General features: G+C 38.9%; 2 protein-coding genes across 3 annotated transcripts in view; both read right to left on the reverse strand.

The window, feature by feature from the left end:
* LOC126732719 (patatin-like protein 2) overlaps window positions 1-27,460 on the reverse strand; it is a 93,041-nt gene that overhangs the window by 24,225 nt on the left and 41,356 nt on the right. The gene's annotated exons all lie outside the window — the stretch shown is intronic.
* Window positions 24,818-27,459, reverse strand: LOC126732721 (uncharacterized). Of its 2 annotated transcripts, XM_050435715.1 has the most exons (4): window positions 27,225-27,455; window positions 25,955-26,134; window positions 25,487-25,878; window positions 24,824-25,393 (listed from the first exon to the last, which is right to left on the reverse strand). In XM_050435715.1, the coding sequence occupies exons 3-4, from the start codon at window positions 25,874-25,876 to the stop codon at window positions 24,881-24,883; spliced, it is 903 nt and encodes a 300-aa protein (XP_050291672.1). In that variant the 5' UTR covers window positions 25,877-25,878; window positions 25,955-26,134; window positions 27,225-27,455; the 3' UTR covers window positions 24,824-24,880. The 2 variants fall into 2 exon arrangements, with proteins under 2 accessions (XP_050291673.1, XP_050291672.1); XM_050435716.1 differs by having other exon boundaries at window positions 24,818-25,393; window positions 25,487-26,134; window positions 27,225-27,459.

The following is a 27,460-nucleotide window of genomic DNA, read 5'->3' on the forward strand; positions in this document are numbered from 1 at the left end:
AATGAAAAAATACACACCTCCTCATCAACCCTAACAACAAGTGCCTTTGTCCTGCATCTATGTTTGCCTAAAGTTTTGCTCCTATTTTCAGAGTTAATTCTTGATTTTTCCTAATAAAGAATATTCAAGATATTTATTAGATTATGAATAAAACAATATACAGTTACTTCATCTAAGTATTAATCTAATCATTTGACAACATAATATAGTAAATATTGGATAATAATAATATACGCATAAATAATTTACCAGCCAGTCTTTATTGGTCCATCTCCCTTCAATGAGTCCAGTCCACTGCTCAAGTGTGGCATTCTTTGGCAGGTGGCTTTTTGCATAGTCAGCACCATGAGATTGTACGAGCTTTTTACAAGTCTGATACAACTTGTTAGAGCTGCTACTCAATAATCTTCCACATTTTGTATTTATTGTTTTCGTTACCAAGTTGGAATCTCCTTCTAGCTCAAACTGATCCTGCAAATTGAAGTATATATGTATTATAAAAATATTATTATATGTATATAATATGCTTAGTGACAACAAAGACGAGTTAGACGTTATCAATATAAATTTATACCGTGATACTTTGAATCACCACATCTTTAGTAGCAGCATCAACACTTTTCTAATTTTTTATGTTGTAATTGGACAAATTACTTCGCACTTGTACGCCAATTTGATTGACAAGCTTGCACACATTCTCCCCAACAGGAGCATCATACTCTGCAGCTATACGTACTGGCAGTTTACCACTTTTTTTAACAAGTGCCCGTACTGCTATACCACGTGTTGTTCCATGAGTATTTCTGCTAGTAGATCCTATTTAAAAATTATCAATGTTATAAAATTATACATTCTATGTACATTAAATATAATCTCAATAGTAAAGACAAGGTGCAGTTGTAATTAAGTATGTTTTATGTAATTACCAGTCATGCTAGTTAATGCATCGGTAGCCTCCGCACTATAAGAACTTTGGGCGGGAAGATTTGCTTCAAGAGGTGTTTCCATAGATTGAACCGTAGATTGGACCACCAGGATAGATGCCTCACCTCACGAGCGTGTAAGTTGTCCTAGTGCCATCTGTAACTAACAAACATATATATAATGGAACAACAAAGTCATTACAAATAATAGAACGACACAGTTATTATCTATTGTACCCTATGAAACATCTATTGTACCTTATGGATTAAAGAGTTAGATGACTCAACATCATTCTCATCGTCACCAATAGGTGGTACATAATCATCATCTACCACAACACTAGCTCTACTTCTTTTCCTTTTTGCACAATTGGACTGAGCGGAATCCTTTAGAGAAGTTGAGATGTGCTTTAATCCCAAAGCATCAATTATCTCTTGATTATGCCTCATTCTATCCAATCTTGCCATCTCATACCTCGGTATATTATGAGCGTATTTGGCCTTTTTGGGCATTTTTTGAAACTATGTATTGACATGAAAGATAAGTACAATTGTTACTAACTTAACATTATAGTCCACATCATTATCCATATCAAGCAATTCACAAGTGCAAAATTTGAACACAATTACTACTAACTCAACACAATAAATGACCACATTAATATCCATATCAAGTTTAAAATAAGTACAAAACATCTCAATAACAATTGCAACGTAGACAAGCATAAAACTTTAAGATAAGCACATAACATTTAAGACAATTGTTATGAACTCTATATATCATAATCCATATCAAGATCAACATCAGGTATGTCATGCTTTTCATTTTGATTAGCATCTCTTGAAGTTCCACCTTCAGGAACAACCTCAGTTTCAACATCACCCATACAATACTCAATAATATTGTCTTCAACATTGATAGGGACAACATCAACAATTGCTTCTTGTTGGAATGCATCACTATCTTCTGTATTATCATTGGATTCTCCGCCCCCGACTTCCAGGACATCAAACACTCCCCTATGTTGGATGCATTGCACAATTTTCCAACGGTCATGCAGTTTCGTATCTTGAAGGTAGAAAACTTGTTTCGCTTGACTAGGAAGTATAAAAGGGTCATTTTGATACCATCGACTTGTAACATCAATGCTCGTGCAGTGTGCATCGGTTCGTATCGTTCTCCTTCGACCATTGGTACCAGTATTGTACCATTCACACTGAAACAAAACAACTTTATGGTAAAACATATACTTTAATTCCCAAATTTTGCACACATGATCATAGAAGTCATGCATTTCTCCCTCATAGTCTCCTTCAGTACATACACCACTGTTTTAGGTTACATAACGATTGTCTAGGTCCCTTGTATGGAACTTTACACCATTGACCATACAAACTGTGTACTCCTTCACATACGGCTTAGGACCATTTGCTAATGACCATAACTGTTTAGTAGCTTCTGATGACTCGTTAACTTTCAATCTATTCATCAATAATGACATACAACAAGTGATATTAATTAGTAATAAGCAATGACGAATACATTTAAATGTTTAAATTTATTAGTGTGTGATTAAATTTCAAATGTCTTACACATTCTCTGAACCACTTGGGAAACTCTTGTCGTTGGATTTGAGTTATGGCTTCTCTAGTAGGATTATGCAATGTGCTTTTGCTACAACAAAATGTAACTACAGTGACGAATTTTAGTGAGGAAAATATTTTTGTCACAAAAAAGTGCCATATAGTGACGAAATATATATTTCGTCACTAAATATAAAAAAAAAATATTAACCTTTAGTGACGAAATTTAGATTTCGTCACTATAGGGTATGCTAAATTCAGGGCGCTAAACAAAAAGGATAGGCAGGAAACAAATGGATCTACAGCGACGAATTCTTTCATCGCTAAAGGTTCTATTTTTTTGTGACGAAACAGTTTCGTCACTAAAGGTGCTGCCAGTCATACCTTTAGTGACGAATCTGCATTTTGTCACTAAAGGCATGACTAGCCGCACCTTTAGTGACGAAACTGTTTCGTCACAAAAAAATAGAACCTTTAGAGACGAAGCTGAAGTCGTCACTATAGGTTCTTTTATATATAAATTCGACAAACCCCTCATTCGACGAAACTAATCATTTTTTCCCTCACCCACACATTCGACGAAACTACTCCAAGTCGCCAGCGACGCTTCGCCTTCCGTCGCCGCCTAGCCTCAGCTCGCTGTCACCATCGCCTTCCTTCGCGACGATTCAGACGCAATTACGACGCTTCACCTTCCTTAGCCCCGGCAACGCTTCGCCTTCCGTCGCGCCGTAGCCTCAGCTCGTCGTCGCCGTCGCCTTCCTTCGCAACGATTCAAACGCAATCGCGACGCTTCACCTTCCTTAGCCTCGGCAACGCTTCGCCTTCCGTCGCGCCGTAGCCTCAGCTCGTCGTCACCGTCGCCTTCCTTTGTGACGATTCAGATGCAATAGCAACGCTTCCTCCTTCGTGACGCTTTCGGCAACGTTTCATCCTTCAGCGACGCTTTATCGTTCGCAACGCTTCCGGCGACGCTTTAGTTCGCGACGCTTCTGGGTATTTTTTTTTTCCTTTTGAGTTTTTCTTTTTGTTAATTTTTGTTTCTAAACGCTTGATGTTAATTTTTCTGCTTAATGTTAATTTTTTTTGTTTCTTTCTCGCTTACACTCGCTCCTGCTTCTCTGATGCTATTCACAGGTCTGTTTCTTTCTCTCTTTCTCTCTCTCTCTGAAATTTTACTTTTTTTTTTTTTTTTAGCCAATCCAATTTGTGTAATTTTCTTACTTCTCTGTTTGGTTGCTCAGAAAGTGTGGGAAACTGAAAAATAGAATAGTGCCTTGAGTTGTTGCAATTATGTGATTTGTGTATTGTTACTAACACTAGTTAGCTATTCAGAGCTGAGTAGTCGTGTAGAGCAGAGAATGTGATTTTTTGAAGCATTAGGGATTAAATTCTCGTCCAATTCCCTTGTTTTTTTTTAGTCAAAAAAAAAAAATTAGGGGTGAATATTATGCAATGAGCAACCGTATCATTACTTTTATACAAATTAACTTGCCTTGTTGATTGCAAGAAGATTGGGAATTGTGATTAAGGAATAGGAATTTTAACCTAGTTTTCTTGTATTGGCTTGTATTTATTGTCATTAATATAAAAGCATAGTATATGGTGATTGCCAAACTACGTGGGTGCATTGGCAATGCTCTTGAAGAATCTAGGATCATAACATTTGATGGTTTTATGTTTAGGCCATTTTTGTTAAAAATATTTTGAGTTACTATTGAAATTCTTTGGTTAGAATCTGGCCTTTACTCTTCTTTAGATAATCTTACATTTTTGGGTTTCTGATTTTACAACTTTTGATTTTAATCTTGAATTTAATTCATGATATGCAGCTGGAATCCTTCTTCCAATTTGAAAATAAAAGGTTGAGGGTATCGGGTGAATGGATTATTGTAGTTTTGTCTTTGTTTCTTACCAACCACTTTTTGGTGGGTTGGGGGAGACCTCGTTCTCGTAGTATGTGTGGGTCCCACTGCTATAAGTCCCACATGCTGTGAGAGAATATTATTTTATTTTTATTTTAGATTGATTGTTCCTGAGGGAGAGATTGAGCCAGAAGTTCCTGCTAATTTTTATTTGTTTATTTGTTTGGATGGATGAGGGAAATTGGTCTAATATGACTTTTCGATTTATGACCTATTTTAATCCATATGCTGGCATGAAAAGTAAGATGACATGTATCAATTTGAGAATAAAATGCATTGCTTATGGTAATTGTAGAAGGATATATATAAGGTATTGACAGTTGGGCTCTGTTTGATTGCAATTAAGAGAAGTAGTAGCTTGCAATTTCGTGAACTACCAAGTTTATTAACTGAGAAAAAGGATGTCTTTGTAGTTGTCCTTTAAATGCCTATATATAGATAGATATGAAAATTGAAATTTTTGTAATTGGTGCATATTTTCTCTAATGATTGGGTCTGGTTATACTACAGTTTAGAAACAGGAAAAAGAATAAAGAATATGTATTTTAAATTTGGTTCACTAAAAGTTATCTTTCTTTTATCTCCAGCTCTCTTTCTCTTTGGTGACTGAAGAAATTGTAAGGAACAAGGTGAAGAACACAAATTAGCTTTGAATTTTTTCTGAAAGTTGTAAACTTAGCTTGAGCAAAGTAAGTATATTCTAGTTAAAAACTTATAAAACTCTATATATACTTGTGATGTTGGAAATTTGTTTTGTGGTGGGTTGTTGTGTTGGAGCAAACAGGTGACTTGCATGGTGTTATAAGGTGATTTAAATTCATATTGGGAGTGTTTTTAATTTTTTTACAAATGTGAATGAAACTTGTTGATTAGTAGCAATTGTGTTTCTTTATTCAATTTCAATATTTGTAAGCATTATACTTGTGATGTTGGAAATTTGTTTTGTGGTGGGTTGTTGTGTTGGAGCAAGCAGGTGGCTTGCATGGTGTTATAAGGTGATTTAAATTCATATTGGGAGTGTTTTTAATTTCTTGCAAATGTGAATGAAACTTGTTGATTAGTAGAAATTGTATTTCTTTATTCAATTTCAATGTTTGTAAGCATTATACTTGTTAATGTGCCCCTAGAGTTTTAAGGGGAAAAAAAAGATTTGTAGTTTTGTTATAAAAAGAGAGAGAGGTTTGCTTGACCTTAGGCTAAATGCACTCTTATCACCTTTTGTTTGGTATTCAAGTGTCACGTTTATGAGGGATTTTATTTTACTTACCATTCGATCCAAAGGATATGAGTTTAGAAAGAGCTAACCTATTGTCAATCATCAACATTTTGGGTGTTCAAACTTCAGTCACCAATGCCTCTATTAAGCAGTCGAATAAGATTTATTTTTTGGTATTTTCGTGGCTGAAGTACAATGATGAGAAGTAGAATGACTGTGTTATGGCAACTAGAGGAGATGTAGAGATCTCCACCAGTCCATTCTCTTTAGCTCGAAATAGATGGCCCTTTGAGTTCATTGTTGAATGGTTTGAGTATGTCAGATTCACGAGAGGAAAAAGTCATTTTTCAAAGAGCATAACTTGCCACCGATCGTCACAGGCATCAAAACTAGCAAAGCTTGACGAGGTAGCCCAAAGTCTTCACATGTGCTTGAAATAGGGATACTAACAACTGATCAAATATTCATTCTAAATTACGGAGGAATTTGCAATATATACTGTATATAAAATTTTGTAACTAACAGCTAAATTTCAGATTAATTTACGACATACATATATATTATTACAAATTAATAAACTAGTAGATACATTAATCTCTAACTAGGATATTCATTGCAAATTTTTTTAGTCTGTAGTGCATAATGCAAGCGTCCCTGTACTTTGGAATAGATAGTTATACTAATATGTTATTATGTACATCATAACTCAATCTCGAAGTAGGGCGTTGATTAGAAAATCTTCACCCCCTATCTAGAGATCAAGAGGAGCAAGCTAAGGACCAAGATGCAGAAACTAAGCAAGATGAGGTCCAAAAGAATATTCTTAACTTTTTGAGGAGCAAGGGTTATGATGATGCTCTTACTTATGGGGGTGGTTCAACTTCAAGTTAAAACATTTTTTGGTTTGTACTTTATTTGCTTTCTACAACTTATACATTAGGAGTTGTGATTTTAATTTATTGGTGTGGTTACTCTTAATGCATTGTTAGAAATGTTTCTTATAACATAGTTAATGTTTTTACTTTATGATTTTAACGAAGTATTGTTTTTATATTTGTGCAGATTTCTTATTGGTGGCTTTTGGTATTACTTGAAGACATATGAGGATATTTTCCGTTAGTTCTAAAATAGGGTTTAGGTAGAGTTATTGTATGTAATGCAAACAATTATTGTATGGAAGGAGTTTGAATTGGATACTTGATTTATTTTTTACTTGTGGAATGTATGGATCTTTTTTTATAAATTTGTTGTTGAAATAAATGTGTTATTCAAATGTGAGGTTTTAATAATGTAATGACAGGTTACAGGTTAATATCAAAGCCATGAAAAAAATAAAAACAGAAAATAAGTTTTAGTGACGAATTTTTGTCACAAATATAGCAACAATAAATTGTTTTAGTGACGAAAATTTCGTCACTAAATATAGCAAAATTTTGTAAGAAATGGTTTTAGTGACGAAAATTTTCGTCACTATATGTGCCTGAATTTTCTAAAAATAGTTTTAGTGATGAAACAATTCGTCACTATATGTACCTGAACATAGTTTTAGTGACGAATAATTAGTAAACTAAAGTGTTTTTAGTGAGGAAATATTTTTGTCACTGAATAGTGTTTTTAGTAAGGAAAACATTTAGTGAAGAAACGTTTTCGTCACTAAAAGTTTTTTTTTATAAAAATCAAATAAGACTTTTAGTGACGGGGCTACAGTGACGAAATGAGTTTCGTCACTAAAAGTCCAATTTCGTCACTAAAGTTCCTTAGTGACGAAAAACTGGACTTTTAGTGACGAATTTTTTCATCACTGAAAATACATTTTGTTGTAGTGTGTGTTTGCTTTTAAAAATAAGATGATTTATTTTCAACTAAGCATTGCAGATAATATTCAAAACTTGATTAAACAATATATGCATATGAAATCACATACTATAAATAAGGCTCTACCTCAGGACTATTGTATAACAAATACCAATGAGCAGTATCAAGCAATGCACGAGACAAGTCACCATCATTTCGCCTACCACTTGTAGGACGGGCAGTCTATGAAAAAACTATCAATCCTTCACTAGATTCACCAAAATCTTCATTTCTTTCTCTTCGGTTATGTATAGTTTCGATCCCATCAATATACAAAGACCAGTTGTTAATACATTCTTTAAGAATGTAAGCCTCTGTAATCGAACCTTCTGGTTAAGCTCAATTGGAAACGTATCTTTTCAATTTTCAAAGGTACCTACGAGGAAAAAATACGCACAGAATGTGATTTTATACCACGTGGGAAATATGCAATTGATGAATGCATCAAAGGATCTAATTGCCTTTCAATTGGATACATCCACCAATATTGTACCGGGCCTCCTAGAATTGCTTCTCGAGGCAAGTGAACAGCAAGGTGAACCATAACATCAAAGAATGCTGGAGGCAAGAACCTCTCAAGCTTGCATGGTATAAGAACTATACATTCTTCTAGTTTCTCCAATTCACTTCGCTTTAGGGTCCTTGAGCATAAGTCTTGGAAGAAGTTGCCCAACTCAAACAATAAAATACTAATATCTTTATCTGCAAACCCTCGCAACCTAATTGGAAGAATTCGTTGTAGTAGCACATGATAGTCGTGGCTTTTCAAACCAGATAATCTTCCATTTTTTGCATTCACTGACCTTGATATGTTGGCTACATAGCCATCTTGATACTTGACTGATTTCAAAAAGTCATAAAAACCATCTCTTTCCTTGGGGCTTAATGAAAAGAAAGCCCGAGGCTTGTCATATGATCCATCAAAACGTTGTTTCAAATGCAACGTGTGCCTGAAGTTCATATTTTGCAAGTCTATCCATGCCTTGTCAGTGTCCTTGTTTTTCCCCTCAATGCCCAACAAAGTACCATAAGTACTCTCACTAATGTTCTTCTCCACATGCATGACATCAATGTTATGCTTAAGCTTCTTATTTTTCCAGTATGGAAGCTTGTACAAAATACTTACCTTTGACCAATTTGGCTCCCCAATGAGTTGTCTCTTCTTGTTACTTGGATGTTTTCCTAAAATTATATTTGACATTCTATCTAGCTGCTCTTGTATCTTTCCCACTTGTAACTCTAAAGATCTCTTCCGTTTCTCTGGTAAACCATTATGCAACCGACTATGTCTCCAACGATGTTCCATAGGTAAATAAGCTCGATGGTTAATGAATCCAATTTTACTTTCCAAAACTTCTGAATATGGTTGATCGTTGCAAGTGTAACAAGAATGATAACCCTTTGTCCTCCACCCGGACATGTTACCAAATACAGGATAGTCATGTATTGTCCACAACAAAGTTGCACGCATCTGAAAATGCTCTTTACTATAAGCATCATAAGTTTCTACACCTTTTTCCCACAACTCCTTCAACTCATCAACTAATGGTTTCAAGTAAATATCAATCTCATTCCCCAGTTGATGGGGACCGAGAATAAGCAAGGACAACATAAAATATGGCTCCTTCATAACCAACCAAGGCGGTAGATTATAGGGGATAAGTATGACAGACCACATACTATAGTTATTGTTCATATTCCCAAAAGGATTAAATCCATCTATAGCCAACCCCAACCTTACATTCCGAAGTTCGAGGGCAAAATCAGGATGTTGCAAATCAAATTCCTTCCACTCCTCACTATCAGTCGGATGCCTCATTATCCCATCGTCCACACGTTTGTCTATATACCATCTCATATCCTTAGCTCTTCGGCCTGACATGTACAATCTCTTCAGTCTCGGTGTCAACGGAAAGTAACGCAATACTTTATGAGGAATTTTCTTACCTTGGGTACGTGTATCTTTGTACCTAGGCACCTCACACACCGGACATTTATCAAGGTTTTCATTTTCCTTCCAAAATAGTGCACAATCATTTTTGCATGCATCTATATGCTCGTATGACATGCCCTAGTCGTGTAATGTCTTCTTTACTTCATAAGTTGACCTTGGAACCAAGTTACCTTTCGGTAAAATCTTTATCAGCAATTCTAGCATCATATCAAGTCCCTTATTACTCAAGTTGGTCATTACCTTTACATTCAACATCTCAATAACAAATTTCAAAATACTATAATCAGTGCAACCTGGATACAACTCACGTTTTGCATCTTCCTCAAGTTTGTCAAAATAACGCACCTCCTCATCTTCGGTTGCATTTCTTGGTTTCCTTCTAATTCGGTCACCTACCAAGACATTGATGCCATCCATATGATTACCATCCGACATTTCATTATCATGAATGTTCTCGTTCAATACACGAGATTCTCCATGATTATACCAATTAATGTAAGATTGCATAATTCCACGTGAAGCAAATGGATACGCACAGTTTAAGGAGATTGTCGATAGCAATTCACACAATGAATACATGGGCACAGAATATTATCACTCAAGCCCACAACTGCTTTTGCATAATTAATAAATGCATTGACCCCTTCAATATATGGATGACTTAATCTGTCATCGGGTGTCTTACCCATTATTATCCAACTTTTATCCATGTTTTACTACAATTATAAGATGAATCCTACTTTAGTAAAATAAGGACAACTCATGCATAATGTATTCTTACATCTAAGTTTATAAGCTACTTAGATAAAGTTCTATCACATTCATGAATGCACAAGTCTATATAAATACTTAAACAAATATACGTTGCACACACAAATATACACTCCCAATATGAATTTAAACCACCTTATAACACCATGCAAGCCACCTGCTTGCTCCAACACAACAACCCACCACAAAACCAATCACAAACATCACAAGTATAGAGTGTTTACAAGTATTGAAATCGAATAAAGTAATATTCATCATATCTAATTAACAAGTTCCATTCACATTTTCAAGAAACTAAAAACACTCCCAATATGAATTTAAACCACCTTATAACACCATGCAAGCCACTCGTTTGCTCCAATACAACAACCCACCACAAAACCAATCACAAATATCACAAGTATAGAGTGTTTACAAGTATTGAAATCGAGTAAAGTAATATTCATCATATCTAATTAACAAGTTCTATTCACATTTGCAAGAAATTAAAAACACTCTCAATATGAATTTAAACCACCTTATAATACCATGCAAGTCATCCGCTTGCTCCAATACAACAACCCACTACAAAACCAATCATAAATATCACAAGTATAGAGTGTTTACAAATATTGAAATCGAATAAAGTAATATTCATCATATCTAATTAACAAGTTCCATTCACATTTGCAAGAAACTAAAAACACTCCCAATATGAATTTAAACCACCTTATAACACCATGCAAACCACCCGCTTGCTCCAACACAACAACCCACCACAAAACCAATCACAAACATCACAAGTATAGAGTGCTTACAAGTATTGAAATCGAATAAAGTAATATTCATCACATCTAATCAATAATACTCATTCACATTTGCAAGAATTAAAAAACACTCTCAATATGTATTTAAACCATCTTATAACATCATGCAAGCCACCCACTTGCTCCAACACAACATACCACCACAAATCCAATTTTCAACATCACAAGTATAGAGTTTTATAAGGTTTTCAACTAAAATTTTCTTACTTTGCTCAAGCTAAGTTTACAACTTTTAGAAAAAATCCAAAGTTATTGCAAACAATGTGTATTTAGCCTGCAAAAGAAAAGTTAAATTTATAAGTACTTCAGTCTTTATAACAAATAGCTCTTATGGAATCCTTATGAAAGAGCCCGCTGGTTTCATCCACCAAAGAAACTGTACTAACCCACTTTTATTTTCATTATGTAATAATAACACTACATTGTTTTATCCTCAATGTTCAAAATAACATGAATTTCTAAACTCAAAATACTATACATTGGAAAATGTACTAAAAAAACTAAAGCTACAGTATCCACAACATGGCATTGCAATAAAATACTACAACTATTGAGTTTTTAACATAACAGTACAATTTTGCCATTACCAGACCAATTAATAACACTGCTCAACGACTATAGCACACCTCAATTACTTAAGGGGGAAAGATAAGAAAGTAAATGAAACTAATTGTGGTTCAATAACTTACCTATTCTTCACTATAGAAGACCAAACTTTTATCATGCAATCCAATGAACCAAAGAACAAATACTTATCCAATGAAGCAGTATCATAAAACACTGCCAATTTTCATGATCCCAAACTTGAAACAAAATAAACTTCATGCTTGAGCAAACATCAACATATTATTAACCTCCAATCCAAAATTAAACAATAAACACAAACAAAATAAAGATACAAAAAGATTCTAGACTAAGGAAACAGCCCTACACACGTATATAATAAAAAGATATCACACTTAAAATTATTTTGACATTCCAATATGGGTAATATTGGGAGCTAGGAGAGCTCAATATCACTTAGCACTACACTATAAATTATTCTCACATTGCATTAATAAAATAAAACACTTTTCAAGAAAAAAGAAAAACTACTAGCTAAACCATCTTCAGCACCAAAGGCACAACACAAACGTAGAGTTTTAAGCCACATCACAAACACTTATTTCTCATAGAGCTAAATGCACTCTTTATTTATCCATACAACTCTGTTAATAGGTTAACAACAATGTCTATTATTCTCCAAGTACATCAAAACCTTAAGTTAATTGTTTAATATACAAAAAGCATATCCCTCTATTTCGAATTCCATAGAACAATTCACAAATTCAGCACAGTAAGGTCTTTAAAATAAGTAACAATTACATATAAAAAAACTCAATCACAACAATGACAACATATGAGAGTATTTGAGTCATTCTCAACAAAAATAAAAATACCCATTCTCAACAAACATAAGCTGAAGGGAATGAAAGAAAAAAAATAAAAAAATAAAAACCTTACCGATTCCAGATCGTCGCGAATGGTCCAAATCAGCAGTGAAGAATCGGCAACGAATGGGAATCGTCAAGAATCAGTGACGGTGAGTGGCTTATTGGCAACGGTTCATTGGCAACGAATGGGAGCTGAAATAACACTTCAAAGCGTCGCCGATGCGGAGGAAGGCGAAGTGTCGCCGGTGCAAACAAGGCGAAGTGTCGCCGGTGCAAACAAGGCGAAGCGTCGCCGGCAATTTGGAGATGGAGAGTGGGCTTATCGGCGACGGTGAGTGGCTTATCGGCGATGCTTCAACGGCAACGCTTCAACGGCGAATGGGTTTCTCCTTTTTTGTTTGGGTTTCTCTCTTTTTTTGACTGAAAACTCCTAGGTGAATGTTTTTTGTTTTGCTGAGTGGGTGACTATTTTTTGTTTGGGAGTATATATAGTGGTATTTAGAGACGAAATATTTTCGTCGCTATTGCCAACTTCTAGTGACGAATTTTTGTTTCGTCACTAGAAGTGGTCTTTAGCGATGAAAACATTTTCGTCGCTAATGCCCACTTCTAGTGACAAATTTATGTTTCGTCACAAAAGGCCTAGAATTTCTTACACTTTTAATGACAAATTTTATTTTCGTCGCTATTTCCCACTTCTAGTGACGAATTTTTGTTTCGTCACAAAGTGGTCTTTTAGCGACGAAAACGTTTTCATCACTATTGCCCATTTTTAGTGACGAATTTCTGTTTCGTCACAAAAGGACCCAGAATTTCTTACACTTTTAGTGACGAATTATATTTTCATCACTAAAGAAACCATATTTTGTTAAGATTTTTAGCGACGAAATTCAAATTTCGTCGCTGTAGCATACTTTTAGTGATGAATTGTTATTTCGTCACTAAAAACATATAAGTGCAAAACTATTATTATTTATAGTGACGAATATTTTTCGTCGCTAATTCTTCCTTTTAGCGACAAAAGGGTTTTTGTCACTAACACTAACTACAATAATACCTACAGTGACGAAATATTTCATTGCTATAGATTAATTACACTCGCGCTGAAATTTCCCTCCACTGGCGCCTATTTTTTAGATCACAATAGCGATGAAATTTATTTTTCCTCGCTAAATGTTATAATTTTTTTCACTATTAGTGACGAAATTCATATTTTGTCACTAAAGCTGTATTTTTAGCAACGAAAAATATTTCCTCACTAATTTTCGTCACTAAAAATACATTTTGTTGTAGTGTATACTTTTTATGTTGACTAAATATAGTTTTCATTTAACTCATTTTTTCTTACGCTACTAAACATTAGAAAACACAAAAACTATTTTTACATAAGGTTTTTCATCAAAACAAACAGAGCGGTAATTTTTTTTTTTTTTTTTAACTTAAGAATATTTAATATTAAGCTCGGGTCCCTTTTAAAAAAAATTATGACTTTGCCTCGATTTGTAATTATTGGCTACAATCATTGTAGCCAAACTACGTCTTTTTAAATTATAAGCATGATTATTCATGTATCAAAACTCAACAGTCGTCAACGAAGACCTTCCAAAATTTCAATTTTTCCATAATCATGTCAAGTTGATGCCAGAGGAACATAATTAAAAGATGCATCATACTCTGGTGAATATGCAAACTGGTTTGGTATGGGTTGTTAGAGAATAGGTAGAATGCATCCTCTTCTTCTAGAAAGCTGCTCGAACTGGCTAACTTTTTCTTGACCATAATTTTTTTTATTGAGACTTCGTTAGGTCTTAGATTATGGTATTATAATGGAGCACATTCCATAAGGGCTGCCTATTTTAGCTTTCAATGAAATCACTTAAAACAATAATTTATAAATCTGATTGGATGAATATGACTGTATCAGTATGACATGAAAATGGCAGCCCTCCCAAGAAGGGTTCAGTAACTTTTATGTGCAAGTTCAAGAACAAATTAAACTAGTTTTTACAATTAACCAAGATTGTAGAGTTGTAATTTTAGCAATATTATTTTAACATGAATTTTGTATTATTGATACTATTTTTGTTATATCCATTTCTATTAACTATATAAAAAGAGGCAATGTCTATACAGTGCCATTTAGGTTTAATGAGCCACTTTGTCTTTTTTTTTTTTTTTAACAGTAGCTACAGTACCAAGCGGCACTGTAGCTACATTTTTTTTTTTAACTTTTTTTTCCTTTATTTTATATATATTGTTTTACTGACACAACAAATTTCATAATATTTTCACAATTATTGAGGTATCAATTTCTTATAAGTCAAAAAATATATATATATGAAACTGTGACTAACCATAACTAAAAATAAATATTTTGTAAAAATGTTGTAACATTTTGAAAGTTCAAAAACGTGTACAAATACACTTTTGAACGTTTAGACCCCCAAAAACCAATTTAATCAACACACGCAATATGTTAAACAACTAGTGTGCGGAAACTTAACATATGCTATAACATGGAATTGATTAAACAACTATCTAAGCCACAACAAAATAAACCACAGCAGATAATGTAAAGGCAGAGATAGAGAGGAAGGAAGATGCAAACACGGCGATAACACCAGATATGTTATCGAAGAGGAAACCGAAGACCTCGGCGAAAAACCTCTCCGCCGCCCTCCAAGCGGTAATCAATCCACTAGAAAATACAGTTGGGATACAAGGACAGCAATAGACCCTCCAAGCCTAATCTACCCAATGCACCTAAGCCCTCCAAGCTTCTTGCTCCAACGAGGTTGCGCCGAACCTTTTTCTTTTCTAGCTTTCCGGATTCCGCTACTACACCGTAGCATCAACCAATGAATATTGGCTCCTTCCTAACTGCTTCCCAGAACTCCAAACGTCTGTCTCACAGGGATGATAATGGTGAGAACCAGGTTTGGTATAATGGCCTCTCAAGGATTTGACAATGGAGAGGAAGAGAGTGAGGGAATTTGATGAGACTCTAAGGTAGAGATTGTGGGTAAAACAATCTGGTTTTTCTTTAGGGTTTCTCTCTCAAAATTCTCTCTGGAAGCTCTCTTTCAATCGTGGGTTAAAAGGGTATTTATACTGAAGTGGAGTGGAATGCGAAACGTCAGGTTTTTCCAAAACAGGGGTGGCTCGCGGCTTGACCTCGCGACTTGACTAAGTCGCGAGTTCCAGTCGCGAGTTAACCGTATGGCCAGTTGTCCTGTTTTGTCCTGTAGTGCTCCAGCTAGCATGACTGTTCATCTTCCAGCATGCTTGGCACGTGTGCATCTTCTGGCGGGTTGAAGCCGCGAGTCCAGCCGCGAGTCCCAGCCGCGACACTCTGTTTTCTTGCACACTCTTGAGCAATCTTCACACTATCTCACTCACTACCCTTACAACAATCCCACCTAAATACAGGGTTACTAAATGCTGAATTACAAGCAAATTTGGCACAGAATAAAGCCAATTAGATGGTTGAATAAATTCAACCTTACACATTTATTAGGTGAATGTGTAAAAACTACAGTACTTTTGGTTTGTTCAATATGTACTTTTTTTTCTTCTTTTTTCCAGTCATCAATTTGTGCTCTTTTTTCTACTAACTATATAAAAAAAAAAAAGGCAATGCCTCTACAATGCCCCTTTTGGTGTAATGAGCCATTTATTTTTCCCAAGTTTTGAACAGTTGCTATAGTGCCACTTTGGTTTGTTCAAGTGGCACTATAGCTATAGTAGCTACAACATTTTTTTTTTTCCAATCTTCCGTTTGTACTTTTTTTTTTCTTTTAAATATTTATAAGAACCCGCATATATATTTTTATATTGACATAACAAATTTCACAATATTTTCACAATTATTGAGGTGTCAATTTCTTATAAGTCAAAATAAAATAATAAAATATGAAACTGTGACCAACCATAACTGAAAATAAATGTTTTGTGAAAATGTTGTGACACTTGTTGGGTGAATGTGTAAAAGCTATAGTACTTTTGATTTGTTCAATATGTACTGTTCATCATTATTTATTTTTATTATTATTTTTTTCAATTATCAATTTGTGCTCTTTTTTTCTATATATAAAAAGAGCAAATAGGTTCATGAATAGTGTTATGAACAGTATTTTTGGTTTAGTGACTTGCCTTATTCCCTCTTTTTTTTCCTTCAAGTTCACCAACTTGGTTTGAGCTTGTTTTTTACTTTTAAAGGAACTTTAGATGTTTACTTTCTACTTGTAATGTAAGCTTACATTGTATAGTACCCGTTTGGTTCAGCATTTAAAGCCCAAAAAGAGCTTTTTCAAAAACGCCAGCTCAAAAACAGTGTTTGGTAAGTATAAAATGCAACTTTTTGATAAAAGTTGCGTTTTATATTTGTGAAGGAATGCGCGTTTGAGTTTATGGAGGTGTATCGGTCCATTTTGTTAAAAGCTGGTGCGCATTTAATGTATCCGTTGAGGGTTGAGTTTGCAATTACGTAATTTCCCTTCAATAAAGGGCAAGGTGTCTTTAGTCTTCAGGCACTCATTCCTCTCATCTCATCTCTCTGCTCTGTGCAAGCCACAGCTCCACGCCTCTCATCTCTTCTCTCAGCTCTGCCTCTCCTTGCCCGTAAGTCTCTCTTTTCTTTTGTCACCCGTTGAAAATCTTCTTCCTCTTCTTCTTCTTTCTTCGTCTTCTTCAACAGGCCTTCCTCTGTAATTTTTATTTTTTATTTTATTTGTCTAATCTGATCTGAGAAATACATTTTGAAGGTAGAGTTTTGATCAACAAAACACCAAGCAACACCGATCTGCTACCAAAAACCACCAGGTACCAACACTGATCTGAATTTTTTTTTTTTTAACCTATCAAAAAAAAATTTCAGATCTTGCATGCTTTGTTCTTGCTAAAGATCTATTTGTTTTCTTGCCGGGTACTGAAAAAAATTTTGTTCTGTACATGCTTCGTAATTTCTTTTTTATTTTGTGGATGCTCTGTCTTAAGTTATGCGATATCTGATTTGGGTATTTTAGCATTATTTGGGTATTTTAGAAATATAAAGAATGAGAAAGAAAGAAGAATTTTCAGAAGAAATATAAATATTTTTCATGCTGGTTGTCACAGAAGAATAGAAGAATTTTTCTACTTGACTTTAACTTGATTATGGCAGAGCTTGTTCAGGTCATACATAACGTTTTCATTCTCATTTCTCAATCATCAATTATGCTCTTTTGTTGTTGTTTCAACAGAAAATGTTTTCCAGAAAATTGGCCTATTTTTTTTGGGTGTTTGGTTGTGACCTTGAAAATAGGCAGAATTTATTTGTCGTGGTTTGTTGAGTATGTGACATTGTGGAATATTGGGCTTGTTTTCTGTTGAATTACATTTTCCAGTGTACCAAACACCAAAAAAAATACCATATGATTGTAATGCAGCCCAGATATAGTCACCAGTGACTGAATAGTTTACATATGATATAATTTTGCTCTATAACAGATGAAATTTAATTACTGAGATTAAGAAATGAGAAGTGCGTGTGTTGCTGCATGGTGAGATGCTACAGGGTGTGCATGGGCTGCTGATGTGGGGTGCGTCTGCTGCTGATGGGGCATGCGTGTGCAGCACACGCATGCCCCATTAGCAGCAGATGCACCCCTACACACGCATGCCCCATCAGCAGCAGACGCACACCCCATCAACACCCCACACAAGTTTTTGTGTTTCAATGTTGATTATTAGTTATTTAATTATCTGAGTTTTTAAGGTTGTGGTAGAAAGTCTTTTGCTTGATATGAATTTTCAAGTTGTAGTTATGTTATGGGGTTATATTTATTTTTATGTTTTCTAGTACTGAGTGGTAGCTTGAGTTTTTTGGGTTGGTTTTTGTGGTTTTTGTTGATTATTAGTGACGGGAATGACAACTCTACATACCGCTGACGAAGATAACATTACTGACGAGAGAACCATCCATGACGAAGTGAGCAGAAACAGCGAAGGAAGCTATCATCACCGACGAGGCAAAGAGTTATTCAATACGATCAATCAATGATCCGAGCAGTTACCAAATCAACCAAGAAGACCGTTGGAGGGCCTATTAAAAGTCTCATTACTGGCCAGGTGCGTTACAAAAGAAAGCATTAACAGCCTCAACGGCTAGCCCTGATGGGCTCAGGTATAAAACTCTCACACAACCAACAGAAGGGGATATATGCAAAAATACTCTGAAACTATCTATTCTTTTCTTTATTGTGTTTAACTGTGATCCTAACTTTGGCATCGGAGACTTTGTGGCAGGCGCCACACCGGTGTCTCTCGACGAGCAAACCTTCACGCCTCACGGGTGATTCCATCTGCACATTCACTGACGGATTTGTGTTCCATCAGTTTGGCGCCGTCTGTGGGGACGAGTTTTCAGATTTATAGTCGAAAACGTAGTTTCCATCAATTCACCATATCCAGATGGAATCCAACCCAGATTCAACGGCCTTGGCCCAGCAAGTTCAAGCCCTGGCAGCCACCATTGAGGAACTCACCAGGCAGAACCAGGAAATGAAGCTGCGACTCCAGCAGGTTCAACAAGCTCAACAGGAAGAAAACCGGTCCAAGGGTAACACGGAGGGAGAGGGGGATAGCCAACAGAGGGAAACCCCCCGAAGACCAACTACTCCGGACGAACAAAACTCAGATCTTCTTCGGGAAATGAGGAAAGAGATGGACGAACTAAGGAGCGCCATCAAGGAAAAGACAGACCGGAGTGTAGACAAGATGGTAAGGGCTACAGATTCACCCTTCACTGCAGCAGTACTTGATTGCCCCGTGCCGTCAAAGTTTCGCCTGCCTCAGTTAGAACCATTTGACGGACTCAAGGACCCTCAGGATCATCTTAATACCTTTAAGACGACTCTGGGCCTTCAACAACCACCTGACGAGATATTATGCCGTTCCTTCCCTACAACTCTCAAAGGAGCAGCAAGAGAATGGTTTACTAAGTTGCCAAACTCGTCCATAGACAACTTCGACCAGCTAAGCAGCGCTTTCCTGCGTCACTTCATAGGGGGACAACGCCCAAGGAGACCAGTAGATTACTTACTCACCATAAGACAGGGAGAGAAGGAGACTCTGAGGTCATATGTCAAGCGATTCACCCGGGAAACTCTGGAGGTGGACGAAGCTGATGACAAGGTGCAATTGACGACCTTCAAGGCAGGGTTGAAATCCAGAGATCTTGTAGCCTCTCTTGCCAAAAACCCCCCGAAGACAATGGCTGAAATGCTCCTGAAGGCCCAAAAATACATGAACGCGGAAGACGCTCTAGCTGCCATAAAAGATACCGAGAGGCTGGGAGACAAGCCCAAGCGGGAAGACGACCGCAGAGGGCAAAAGAGAGACAGACCAGAACGTCGGAACAATGACGGGAATAGAAGGAGGGATGAAAGAAATCCTCGTCAGGTAAAATTTACTCCATTGGTTATGCCTGTTGACAAGATTTTCACGCAGATCAAGGACGAGCATCATCTCAAATGGCCCAGGCCATTACACTCGTCCCCCAACGTACGTGACAAGAACAAGTATTGCCGGTTCCACAGAGACCACGGCCACAACACGGAAGATTGCAGAGACCTGAAGGAACAAATAGAGGAGTTAATACGGAAAGGAAAATTGCAGAAATTTGTAAAGAAAGGAGAACATAACAAGTTCAGAGACGACAACAGGACCCAAAATGAATCCTTCATTCGGGATGACGACCATACGTCCCAACCTCCACGCAAAGTGATCGGGGAGATAAACACGATCACGGGAGGACCAGTCTCAGGAGGGTCATTCAGGTCGCTTAGAAAGGCATACCACAGACAGGTAAACAGCGTCCACGCTGTTCCTCCGTCCAAGTACCGACGAACATACCAAGATATGTCCTTTAATGAAGGAGACGCCAGGGGAGTGAAACAGCCTCACAACGATCCCCTGGTCATAGTGCTGAATATAGAAGGGTTCAATACCAGAAGGATCCTTGTTGATAACGGAAGCTCGGCGGACATCATCTACCTCCCAGCCTTCCAGCAGTTGAAGTTAGATCCAAAAAGGCTCCGTCCTTTTGACTCTCCGCTTGTCAGTTTCAGTGGAGACAGGGTCTACCCCAGGGGTATAGTGACTCTGACGGTAACAGCAGGGACCTATCCGTTGCAGCTGACCAAACAAGTAGATTTCCTGGTTGTAGATTGCCCCTCGTCCTACAATGTCATCATTGGGAGGCCTACCCTAAACAAATGGAAGGCAGCAACGTCCACATACTGTTTGAAGGTGAAATTCCCAACAGACGACGGTGTAGGTGAAGTAAAGGGAGATCAGGTCCTGGCGAGGGAGTGCTACCAGGCCGTACTGGCAAGAAAGGAGAACCACACGTGGACGATAGAAGAAAAAGAGGAAGACAGAATGGAGATCCTGGAAACAGTAGAGTTGGTAGAAGGAAATGCGGACAGGACAACCAGGATAGGGACGACGCTAAGCCCTGAGATGAGAGTGAAACTCATAAAGTTCCTTAAAGGGAATCTTGATGTCTTCGCATGGAGTCACGAGGACATGCCAGGCATATCTCCAGGGATCATCCAGCATAGACTAAATGTGGACGCCAACAAGAAGCCCGTTCAGCAACGACGAAGAACTTTCGCTCCAGAGCGAGATCAGGCAGTAGCAGAAGAGGTAACCAAAACTATTGACAGCAGGGTTCATCCGAGAGGTATACTACCCAGAATGGCTCGCCAACATCGTCCTGGTAAAGAAACCAAATGGAAAGTGGAGAATGTGTGTAGACTTCACTGATCTGAATAAAGCATGCCCAAAGGACAGCTTCCCTCTACCAAGGATAGACCAACTCGTGGATTCTACCGCTGGACACAAGTTGTTGACGTTCATGGATGCCTTCTCAGGGTACAACCAGATAAAGATGGCTGAAGAAGACCAGGAGAAGACCGCCTTCATCACCAGCCAGGGACTCTATTGTTACAAGGTGATGCCTTTTGGGTTGAAAAACGCTGGAGCTACATACCAGAGGTTGGTAAACAAAATGTTCAATCAACAAATTGGCAGGAACATGGAAGTATACGTAGACGATATGCTCGTCAAGAGTAAGGAAGAGCTCGCCCATCTGGACGACCTGGAGGAGACTTTTGCAACCCTGAGAAAACACCAGATGAAGTTAAATCCTAGCAAATGTGTTTTTGGGGTAGCCTCGGGAAAATTCCTGGGATTCATGGTGTCCCAGAGAGGAATAGAAGCCAATCCAGAGAAGGTACAAGCTATCATTGACATGGCTTCACCCAAAACCGTCAAGGATGTACAAAAACTTACGGGAAGGATAGCAGCTCTAAACAGGTTCGTCTCCAGGGCCACAGACAAATGCTTGCCCTTTTTCAAAACCCTCAAGCAGGCCTTTGCTTGGACTGACGAATGCGAAGCAGCGTTCCAAGAGTTGAAACGATATCTGAGCAGTCCACCTCTCCTGAGCCCGTCTAAAGGAGGGGAGAACCTATATTTGTACCTGGCAGTATCAGCGTCGGCAGTCAGCGCAGCCTTGATTAGAGAAGAAGGCAAGAAGCAACTCCCGGTGTACTACGTCAGCCAGGCCTTTCAAGGAGCTGAGTTCAGGTACCCAAGAATTGAAAAGATTGCGTTCGCACTTATAGTAGCTTCGCGCAAGCTCAGACCGTATTTCCAGTCAAATCCTATCCTCGTAATGACGGACCAGCCAATCAAGAAGTCAATGAACAAACCGGAAGCAGCAGGGAGAATGGTCCAATGGGCAATCGAACTCAGTCAATTTGACATCGAGTACCATCCAAGAGCAGCCATCAAGGCACAAGCCCTGGCTGACTTCATCGCTGAATTCACTCTTCCAGACGAAGCAGGAACTACCGACGTAGTTGGAAAATGGATAATACAGACAGATGGTTCGTCAGCCCAAAAGAGGGGGGGAGTAGGGGTCGTCATAACCACCCCCGACGGAGAAGTGATGAAATATGGAGTTCAACTGGAGTTCCCAGCCACCAATAACGAAGCCGAATATGAAGGAATACTGACGGGCTTGAGGCTTGGAAAAGCTCTTGGTGCCAAAAACTTGCTTATCCAGAGTGATTCAAAGCTGGTAATCGGACAGATCAGTGGAGAGTACGAGGCAAAGGAGGAAAGGATGCAGAAATACCTTAAACTGACAAGGCAGCTAACTCAGGAGTTCGACACAGTGGATTTCGCCCAGATACCAAGAAACCAGAATATTGAAGCTGACGAAGTGTCGAAACTAGCATCGTCAGAAGCAGGAATGACAAGCGCAGACATGGCAATAGAAATTCAGAAATGCCCAAGTATTGAGGAGGTGGCAGTGCTCACCACCCAGAGCACAAACACCTGGATGACGCCCTTGATATCCTACCTCCAAGACGGACACTTACCTCAGAATACTGACGAAGCCAGAAAGGTCAGAAAGAGAGCGGCTAGGTTCACGATCCTAAATGACGTCTTGTACAAGAGAGGCTTCTCTATGCCCTACCTGAAGTGCGTCGACGAGGACGAGGCCAAATACATCCTAGAAGAGGTACACGGAGGAGTCTGTGGCGACCATGCCGGCCCCAGATCCCTAGTAAACAAAGTGATAAGAGCGGGGTACTTTTGGCCAACCATGCAGGGGGATGCTGCTAACCTCGTCAGGAGATGCAACAGATGCCAGCGGTACGGGAATGTACAACGGCTTCCAGCAGAGAAGATGACGACCATATCCTCCCCATGGCCATTCGTGCAATGGGGAATCGACATCGTCGGTCCTCTGCCCCAAGGTAAAGGTCAGGTAAAATTCCTTCTAGTTGCTATTGACTATTTCACAAAATGGGTTGAAGCAGAGGCTCTAGCAACCATCACTGAGGCTCGGATCCGGAGCTTCGTATGGAAAAACATTATCTGCAGGTTCGGGATCCCTTTGACGATCATATCCGATAATGGGAAGCAGTTCGATAGCCAAGGCTTCAGAGAGTTCTGCTCGAACCTCGGGATCAAGAATCAATTCTCATCCCCGGGACACCCCCAGGCAAATGGACAGACGGAAGTAACAAACAGGACGTTGCTCAAGATAATCAAAACCAAGCTGGACGAAGCAAAAGGTGCCTGGCCCGAAGAACTGCCTAATGTCTTGTGGGCATACAGGACTACAGCCAGAACCCCGACAGGAGAGACACCCTTCAGGCTCACCTACGGCTCAGAAGCAGTGATCCCAGTAGAAGTTGGAGTAACAAGCATCAGGCGAGGAGCTTTCAGAGAGGGACTCAATGACGAGGGACTGCGGTTCAACCTGGATTGCTTGGATGAAATAAGAGACAATGCGTCCAGTCGAATGACAAAGTATCAAAAGAAAATGGCCGAGTATTACAATAAGAGGGTCAAACTCAGGCGGCTGGCCATAGGGGACCTCGTCCTTCGCAAAGTCACTATAGCTACTAAAGACCAGACTCAAGGGAAGCTGGGCCCTACATGGGAAGGGCCATATCGCGTCGTTCATTACTCTAGGCAAGGGAGTTACCATCTGGAAACTATGGACGGACGAAAACTCCCTCGTCCTTGGAACATTGAGCATTTAAAGAAATACCATGAGTAAATGTAACACACGAATGCACTCGTTATTGAAGTTAATAAAAGTATTATTCATTCAATGTTTTTGCGCAGGCAGTACAGGTCAACCATGAGGCCTATAAATCACTAAGTAACAAGATTCCGCCTTGACGGATGTAAGTTACCGACGACCATAATACTATGGTTAAAAGACTTAAGTAACAAGATTCCGCCTTGACGGATGTAGGTTACCGACGGCCATAACACTGGTTGAAAGACTTAAGTAACAAGATTCCGCCTTGACGGATGTAAGTTACCGACGACCATAATACTATGGTTAAAAGACTAAGTAATAAGATTCCGCCTTGACGGATGTAAATTACTGAAGACCATAATACTATGGTTAAAATACTAAGTAATAAAATTCCGCCTTGACGGATGTAAATTACTGAAGACCATAATACTATGGTTAAAATACTAAGTAATAAAATTCCGCCTTGACGGATGTAAATTACTGACGTTAAAAGAACAAGGGACAAGAGTCCGTCTAGACGGACGTAAGTCGAATGGCAGGAGTCAGTTCACAGAAGAGCACAGTGCATTAAATCAACAACTAATTAACAAAGCACAAAAAGTACGGACGGATGTAAACCAGCCAGAAGAAAAGTAAGTACGCTTCATTCCAGCCCATAAACACTGGGTCGATATCATTGTTTTCAAAATAAAGCAAATTGTTTTGAAATTAGATTTACAAAAAAAAAAAAAAAAAAAAAAAAAAGAAAAGCCCAAAAACAAGACGGGCACCCACAATAATATTTTTCTAAGTAAGTAGAGTCAAGCATCAGTTGTGCCTTCACTGGCCGGCACGTCAGCAACGGGTTCAGGAACATCATCACCGGGGGCAGAAGACGAAGCTGCCTCCTCCAGGGCCATTTCCTTGTCCACCTCCTCCAAATCCAGGCTCTCCAGGTTGACTCCGGAAGGATGCTTGATCATGTACCTCCGGAGAAGCTCAAATCCCTTAAAATACCAGCTGAAGAGCACGGTGTTGTACTCATCAGTGGTCTGGAAAGCCTCCACGGATCGAGCGGCGATGTTCACTAGCTTCTCCTTGGCTGCCTGAAGTTGCTCGTCCTTCTCCTGAGTCAACCCGCGCTCAACTCTGAGGTCGTCCTCCAGCACCTTGACCTTCTCCTTCAGTGTCGTGGCCTCGTCCATAGAAGTAATCAGATTCGTCCTCAGGTCAGAGTTCTCCCTCTCCTGAGCCTCCATCCGGGTCGCCAGAGACGCCACCTTGGCCCCTTGAGTGAGGTACTCAGCAGTGATATGGATACTCTCTCCCAACACCTGGAGGAAATTATGAAGTCGTCTATAAAAAAAAAAAAAAAAAAAAAAAAAAAAAAAAAAAAAGAGAAATGATGAAGAGGGAAGAACCCGAACCTGGACCAGTTTGTGGACGTGACGGGAAGCCACATCGTTTAAGGACAAGTCAGATAGAGCCTTCAAGTCCGCTGAAGTAACGACCTCGTGAGCTCTTTCCACAGCCAAAGACTCGTCATCCCATATGGTGGACGGACGAGTATCAGTCTTCTCCTTTCCTTTGCCAACCACACGCGGCCTTTTAGAGCCAGGAGTAGGAATCTCTTCTATTGAAGCGGTCGGGGAGGCAGTCCTCGTCGTTTCAGAGGCTATGGAAGGAACAATGCTGAGCGGGATGGAGGCAGAACCCTTCCCGGTAACTCGCACGGTCTTCTTCCCCAAATTGGACAGGGGTTCGTCCTTCTTTGACCTCATCTTTGCATACATGTCCTTGTTAAACTTGGTCGTCATCTCTGCAAGAAGAAAGTGTGTCAAAGAAGTGCTTAAGTGTACAGAAGATGAATCAGCATTGACGAAGTTAAAACTTACTCTTTTTTCCTTCAATGCCAAGCTGACGAAGAACGAAAGGAGATGGGTCAGGACCAAGGTTGTAAAACGCAAGAGATCGAGGGTCAACCAGCTCGTCCCAGCTCTCAATCGTCTCAGCGTACCCGATGGCGGTCTCTATACGTTCCTTATATCGTCTCTTCAGCCCAGGCCGTCTCTTAACTATACCAAACAAAGAAACAAAGAAGTCAGCAAGATCAGAACTTGAAAATTGGCAAGATTGAAACAACGGGGAGAAATACTGACGCACCTAAGGTCGGGGTTCCCCACCGACGGAGTAACCTCGGGATATCACCCCAATCACTGCTAGATTGGGTCTCGAAGTCGTCCCCAGACACAAAGAAAAAGCGCGACTTCCAATACCTGAATGACGAAGGCAATCCCTTGACGATTCTAATCTTTCTCTCCCAAGGGACTAATTCGTAATATCCCCACTCTTTAGACTCTTTCAAACGATACAGGTAGGTGAGCTCACCTATCCTGATCATATCCCCGTTGGAGGCCAACCATATTTGCATACAGTTAATGACGATCCTCCACGAGTTTGGCATGAGCTGTCCAGGGGCTATACCAAAATGATTTAAAAGTTCCATCAGGAACGGGTGGACGGGGAACCTAAGCCCACAGGTGAAGGCTGACTCATAAAAACATATTTCGCCTGGAAAGAAGTGACAAGCCCTGTCTTCTTCCCTGGGACGACGAACACGAACCCTAGACGGAAATTGAAACCTATCCTTAAATCTATTCACGGTCTCGTCATCCAGACCACAAATCTCCCTAAGGGCATAAAAAGCCCTAACCTCTCGAGAACCAGAAACGGCGGTATCTCCTTCAGCCGGGCCACCACTGGACGATAGCCCAGTCTCGAGGTCACTAGACCTAACCTCAGACATTAATCTTCTCCCTCCTAAACCCTCAAACCAATTTAGCGATTGACGGAGCAACGGTAACAACTCACTCAAAACGACACTCAGACTATTGCCTTCGTACACAAAATTTTCCAAAAAAGGGTAAGTACCCAAAGATCCCCCTAGACGCGCAAAAAGGAAGGAGATCGACGGGCAAGCTGTCCTAACCTCTAAGCTATCAACCATGGAAAATACAGAAACCAAAAGGAAAACAAAGCACGAAACTGAAACCCCAAAAGAAAAGCAAAAGCCAACACCAGAATAGAAGCGAAAAGGGAATAGCAAATCAGAAATTATACAGTAAAAGAAGAAAAAGAAGAAAGAAAAAGGAAAGAAGAACATACCTCCAATGGCGGAACGGCAGAAGCAGCACAAGGCAGATCGGAGAAGAAGGAAGCCACAATATTCAGAGTATCTCTAAAAAACTGGTTTGCTTTTGCTCTCTGAGAAATAAACGAAAAGTTGAAAAGGAGAAGTTTTAAATGTGGGCCAAAAAACGATTGAAAAACCAGCGGGAAACCCAAGGGTCATGCCATTAATTCCACAGACCATCAAGCGCCACGTGGCCATGATTGCGTGT

The sequence above is a fragment of the Quercus robur genome, chromosome 6, assembly GCF_932294415.1.
Source record: "Quercus robur chromosome 6, dhQueRobu3.1, whole genome shotgun sequence".
Lineage (NCBI taxonomy): Eukaryota > Viridiplantae > Streptophyta > Magnoliopsida > Fagales > Fagaceae > Quercus > Quercus robur.

Excerpts from the sequence above, each read along its gene's own strand:
- LOC126732721 (XM_050435716.1), bottom strand. The coding sequence starts at position 25,876 with ATGACGACCAAGTTTAACAAGGACATGTATGCAAAGATGAGGTCAAAG. Across the intron at positions 25,394-25,486 it reads ACGTCCACAAACTGGTCCAG|GTGTTGGGAGAGAGTATCCA; the intron begins GTTCGGGTTCTT and ends AATTTCCTCCAG.